The 6,925-nt window shown below is 37.3% G+C and overlaps 1 protein-coding gene across 1 annotated transcript in view; it reads right to left on the reverse strand.

Moving 5' to 3' along the window:
• Window positions 1-227: 227 nt before the first annotated feature.
• Window positions 228-6,925, reverse strand: part of clcf1 (cardiotrophin-like cytokine factor 1) — an 11,073-nt gene continuing 4,375 nt past the window's right edge. The window contains exon 2 of the mRNA XM_072912393.1: window positions 228-1,136. Within this exon, the coding sequence (XP_072768494.1) occupies window positions 228-1,136 (909 nt within the window). The remainder of the gene's footprint in view (window positions 1,137-6,925) is intronic.

Consider the following 6,925-nt stretch of genomic DNA (forward strand, 5'->3'; position numbering starts at 1 on the left):
TTGAAGTCCCATCAGAAAAGATGGGATTCAGGACCGCCTCCTGATGTGGCCTGAATCCGATGCCAAAAGATCTGATTTGGAGCGTTTAGACTGGCCCCAAAAAAATCGGATCCGTGTCACCTGAGGGCCACACAATCCGATGTGGTGTGCAGTGCACACGGGGCCAATCGAGGGTTCGAGTCAAACATCCATCCTTAGTGCAAAAAGTGTCAACGCCGTGTTGTCCCTTAGCCTCGGAGCCTCCTCTTTAGGCGGTTGAAGTCCTTGGCCGACCTCCACAGCCAGCTCTGCAGCTCGCGCAGCACCCAGAAGCCCTCCACCTTGCGGGCAAAGTCGTTCATGGCGGGCCGCACGGCGAGGAGCACGGAGGTGGAGGAGGAGGAGACCGCGGACGGCGGCAGGGCGCCGTCCTCCCGGTGGAGGAGGGCGAGGGCGAATGGCGGCGGCTGCAGTGTGGGCGTGAAAAGGAGGGAGCGAGGAGGTCGGTGATGAAGGTGGGACAAAATGCTCCCGCCGTCCTCCTCTCTGAGCGTGTCCATGTAGTAAGTGTAGCCTTCTTCTTCATCCTCGCTGATGCTCAGCAGGCGCCTCCTCCCGCCTCCTGCTTCCTCTTCCTCCATCCAAGTCTCCGGTTCATCCCGCCTCCCTCTCCTCCTCTTCTCCCCGGACCCGCCGCTCCTTCCACCAGCTGCGGCCGCCTTCCTTCTCTTCGCGTCCTCCCTCGCATCCGTCCTGGTCCTGGTCCTGGTCCTGGACGAGCTCCTGCTGACCAGCGGGGCCGGGTGGTCTCCCTCCAACCCGCTCTGAGGGTACTGGTCGGCGGGGTTTAACGACGGAGGGAGGGCGTAGCCCAGGGTGGTCATCAGCGCCGATATGGAGCCCAGAAGGCCGTCCAGGCCGATGCAGAAGTGCAGCAGGGAGGTCCTGAGGGAGGGGCAGAGGGTGGAGCGAGCCAGCTCCCTCACCGCCGCCAGCAGGACCGAGTAGGCCTTCTGGTTCTGGGCCAGCCGGGCTTGGTTCTCCAGGCCGTGCCACAGTTCCAGGCGGGTGGCGGCGCTGGGCAGGGAGAGAGCGCTGCTGTTGGGTCTCGGAGGGGAGAAGTCTTTCTCGTTGAACGGGGCGCCCAGATACGTCAACTGGGAGGACACACACACACACACACACTGGTTATCATTTGGAATGGGGACCAAGTTTTTGTTCATGACCCTTTCTACAGGTTGTGGAGGAATAAAGAAAATGGAAAATGGAAGCGGGGACAAGGGCGAAATCACAAGGCCCCCAGCACATTCCGTCACGTATTGTGTGTCCTGGACCTGCTTTGCATAATATATGTGACCACTCCTTTTTCGAGGCGGCCTTAGTGTTGTTGACTGTGGAACTCCTGAATAAATAGAGGGACGCAGGAGCTGAACCTTTGAGCGTAGGACGAGACTGTGACTAAGTGTGCAGCTCCATGCGTTCTCCTCATGAGCTAAATTGAACTCTGTCTCTGCATGATTCCTTGCTTCTTGTCTGATTAATAGATGTCATCAGTGCTTGAACCTGACACCCAGTAGGCTCATACACGTCTTTAAATCTCTGGATTGATGAAGTAATGTGCTGTTCATTCTTGCTGGGGACCCTGGGGACCAAATTTAAATCATTTTGCATAATTCACACAAATTTGTACGTGAAAAGGGAAAATGTGCAAATGTCTCACACTCAAACTAACCAGTAAACATGTTTAAGGGCCAAAGCTTAAAAATCTTCAGAATGGATCTGACTATCATTTAAAAAGGGTTCCCTTTAGGGGACCTGTTTTTTTGTCCCCATACCGTCAGAGGTTCCCTAAAGGTGACTGTGTAAACAGAGCGAAGTCCCCATTAAGTATGCATTGCCAGAACACACACACACACACACACACACACACACACACACACACACACACACACACACACACACACATTCTTGTATTTGTTGCCTTCACGAGACCTCCGTAAAATGCCTACCTCTAATATTATAATAAAAGTCGTAATTTCACTCAACGTAAGTCAAAATTTTACAAGAAAAACTGAACATTTGTGCAATATTATGAAAAAAGTTGGAATTTTACTCAATAACAGTCGCAATTTTCCCTTTATGAAAAGCGTCGTAAATCGACTCTACAAAAGTCCCAATTTTATAAGAAAACTTCAAATATTTTGGCAATATTACAGTAATAATTGGAATTTCACTCTAAAAATGTCACTATTTTACAAGAACAACAAAAAAAAATTGGCATTATTGCGATAAAAGTCAGAATTTTATACGGTAAATGTCACCATTTTGCATTAAAAAGTAATAATTTTACATTTAAAAAAAAGTAATAATTTTACGAGAAAATATTGCAACATTACAAAAACTGAAAAAATATTAGAAATTGTATAAGAAAGAAGTCGACACATTGTGAGAAAAAGACTGCTTTTAGTAAAAAAAAATTGTTTGTAATTGTTTTTTAATCTTCAATATTTACTTCAAGTTATAACAGTATATCTCTATATACTTTTATTTTTATTTTATTAATTTTGGCCAAAGGGGGCTCATTTAAATTTCTTACACACACTTGTTATTTCATATGTTGACCAGATGGGGAGCTCTTTTAAAAGCGACACACAGTCAATGTGAAAAATGCCTCCTTTTTGGGACCACCCTCATGTTGATAGATGTCACCACAAATGAGACATTGTCTATTAGATGCAATGTTATTGATTTATGTCATCACTTGTTCACACCTCCTCATATGGAAGATGCTTTTCCTTCTTCATGTCTCAAGAAGGGTAGGGATACAAGAGAACACACACACACACAAACACACACACACACACACATTCTTGTATTTGTTGCCTTCTCGAGACATCCGTAAAATGCCGACCTCTAATATTATAATAAAAGTCGTAATTTCACTCAACGCAAGTCAAAATTTTACAAGAAAAACTGAACATTTGTGCAAGATTATGAGAAAAGTTGGAATTTTACTTAATAACAGTCACAATTTTACCTTTATGAGAAACGTCGTAAATCGACTCTACAAAAGTCCCAATTTTATAAGAAAACTTCAAATGTTTTGGCAATATTACAGTAATAATCAGAATTTCACTCTAAAAATGTCACTATTTTACAAGAACAACAAAAACAATTGGCATTATTGCGATAAAAGTCAGAATTTTATACGGTAAATGTCACCATTTTGCATTAAAAAGTAATAATTTTACATTAAAAAAAAGTAATAATTTTACGAGAAAATATTGCAACATTACAGAAGCTGAAAAAATATTAGAAATTGTTCCCAATTTTATAAGAAAGAAGTCGACACATTGTGAGAAAAAGACTGCTTTTAGTAAAAAAAAAAAAATGTTGTAATTGTTTTTTAATCTTCAATATTTACTTCAAGTTATTACAGTATGTCTCTTTATACATTTTTTTTTTAAATTAATTTTGGCCAAAGGGGGCTCTTTTAAATTTCGTACACACACTTGTTATTTCATATGTTGACCAGATGGGGAGCTCTTTTAAAACGACACACAGTCAATGTGAAAAATGCCTCCCTTTTGGGACCACCCTCATGTTGATAGATGTCACCACAAATGAGACATTGTCTATTAGATGCAATGTTATTGATTTATGTCATCACTTGTTCACACCTCCTCATATGGAAGATACTTTTCCTTCTTCATATCTCAAGAAGGGTAGGGATACAAGAGAACACACGCACACACACACACACACACACACACACACACATTCTTGTATTTGTTGCCTTCTCGAGACATCTGTAAAATGCCTACCTCTAATTAAATAATATAAGTCGTAATTTCACTCAACGCAAGTCAAAATTTTACAAGAAAAACTGAACATTTGTGCAAGATTATGAGAAAAGTTGGAATTTTACTCAATAACAGTCGCAATTTTACCTTTATGAGAAGCGTCGTAAATCGACTCTACAAAAGTCCCGATTTTATAAGAAAACTTCAAATGTTTTGGCAATATTACAGTAATAATCGGAATTTCACTCTAAAAATGTCACTATTTTACAAGAACAACAACAAAAAATTGGCAATAGTGCAACAAAAGTCAGAATTTTATACGGTAAATGTCACCATTTTGCATTAAAAAGTAATAATTTTACATTAAAAAAAAGTAATAATTTTATGAGAAAATATTGCAACATTACAGAAGCTGAAAAAATATTAGAAATTGTTCCCAATTTTATAAGAAAGAAGTCGACACATTGTGAGAAAAAGACTGCTTTTAGTAAAAAAAAAAAATTTTGTAATTGTTTTTTAATCTTCAATATTTACTTCAAGTTATTACAGCATATCTCTATACACATATTTACAAAGTTTTTGAATTAATTTTGGCCAAAGGGGGCGCATTCAAATTTCTTACACACACTTGTTATTTCATATGTTGACCAGAGGGGGAGCTCTTTTAAAACGACACACAGTCAATGTGAAAAATGCCTCCTTTTTGGGACCACCCTCATGTTGATAGATGTCACCACAAATGAGACATTGTCTATTAGATGCAATGTTATTGATTTATGTCATCACTTGTTCACACCTCCTCATATGGAAGATACTTTTCCTTCTTCATATCTCAAGAAGGGTAGGGATACAAGAGAACACACGCACACACACACACACACACACACACACACACACATTCTTGTATTTGTTGCCTTCTCGAGACATCTGTAAAATGCCTACCTCTAATTAAATAATATAAGTCGTAATTTCACTCAACGCAAGTCAAAATTTTACAAGAAAAACTGAACATTTGTGCAATATTATGAGAAAAGTTGGAATTTTACTCAATAACAGTCGCAATTTTACCTTTATGAGAAGCGTCGTAAATCGACTCTACAAAAGTCCCGATTTTATAAGAAAACTTCAAATGTTTTGGCAATATTACAGTAATAATCGGAATTTCACTCTAAAAATGTCACTATTTTACAAGAACAACAACAAAAAATTGGCAATAGTGCAATAAAAGTCAGAATTTTATACGGTAAATGTCACCATTTTGCATTAAAAAGTAATAATTTTACATTAAAAAAAAGTAATAATTTTATGAGAAAATATTGCAACATTACAGAAGCTGAAAAAATATTAGAAATTGTTCCCAATTTTATAAGAAAGAAGTCGACACATTGTGAGAAAAAGACTGCTTTTAGTAAAAAAAAAAAATTTTGTAATTGTTTTTTAATCTTCAATATTTACTTCAAGTTATTACAGCATATCTCTATACACATATTTACAAAGTTTTTGAATTAATTTTGGCCAAAGGGGGCGCATTCAAATTTCTTACACACACTTGTTATTTCATATGTTGACCAGAGGGGGAGCTCTTTTAAAACGACACACAGTCAATGTGAAAAATGCCTCCTTTTTGGGACCACCCTCATGTTGATAGATGTCACCACAAATGAGACATTGTCTATTAGATGCAATGTTATTGATTTATGTCATCACTTGTTCACACCTCCTCATATGGAATATACTTTTCCTTCTTCATGTCTCAAGAAGGGTAGAAATACAAGAACACACACACACACACACACACACACACACACACATTCTTGTATTTGTTGCCTTCTCGAGACATCCGTAAAATGCCGACCTCTAATATTATAATAAAAGTCGTAATTTCACTCAACGCAAGTCAAAATTTTACAAGAAAAACTGAACATTTGTGCAATATTATGAGAAAAGTTGAAATTTTACTCAATAACAGTCACAATTTTACCTTTATGAGAAGCGTCGTAAATTGACTCTACAAAAGTCACAATTTTATAAGAAAACTTCAAATGTTTTGGCAATATTACAGTAATAATCTGAATTTTACTCTAAAAATGTCACTATTTTACAAGAACAACAACAAAAAATTGGCAATATTGCGATAAAAGTCAGAATTTTATACGGTAAATGTCACCATTTTGCATTAAAAAGTAATAATTTTACATTAAAAAAAAGTAATAATTTTACATTAAAAAAAGTAATAATTTTACGAGAAAATATTGCAACATTACAGAAACTGAAAAAATATTAGAAATTGTTTCCAATTTTATAAGAAAGAAGTCGACACATTGTGAAAAAAAGACTGCTTTTAGTAAAAAAAAAAAATTTGTAATTGTTTTTTAATCTTCAATATTTACTTCAAGTTATTACAGTATGTCTCTATATACATTTTTTTTTTAAATTAATTTTGGCCAAAGGGGGCGCATTTAAATTTCTTACACACACTTGTTATTTCATATGTTGACCAGAGGGGGAGCTCTTTTAAAACGACACACAGTCAATGTGAAAAATGCCTCCTTTTTGGGACCACCCTCATGTTGATAGATGTCACCACAAATGAGACATTGTCTATTAGATGCAATGTTATTGATTTATGTCATCACTTATTCACACCTCCTCATATGGAAGATACTTTTCCTTCTTCATGTCTCAAGAAGGGTAGAGATACAAGAGAACACACACACACACACAAACACACACACACACACATTCTTGTATTTGTTGCCTTCTCGAGACCTCCGTAAAATGCCTAACTCTAATATTATAATAAAAGTCGTAATTTCACTCAACGCAAGTCAAAATTTTACAAGAAAAACTGAACATTTGTGCAATATCATGGGAAAAGTTGGAATTTTACTCAATAACAGTCGCAATTTTCCCTTTATGAAAAGCGTCGTAAATCGACTCTACAAAAGTCACAATTTTATAAGAAAACTTCAAATGTTTTGGCAATATTACAGTAATAATCGGAATTTAACTCTAAAAATGTCACTATTTTACAAGAACAACAACAAAAAATTGGCATTATTGCGATAAAAGTCAGAATTTTATACGGTAAATGTCACCATTTTGCATTAAAAAGTAATCATTTTACATTTAAAAAAAAGTAA

Source organism: Nerophis lumbriciformis, linkage group LG36 (genome assembly GCF_033978685.3).
Source record: "Nerophis lumbriciformis linkage group LG36, RoL_Nlum_v2.1, whole genome shotgun sequence".
In the NCBI taxonomy this organism is placed as follows: Eukaryota; Metazoa; Chordata; class Actinopteri; order Syngnathiformes; family Syngnathidae; genus Nerophis; species Nerophis lumbriciformis.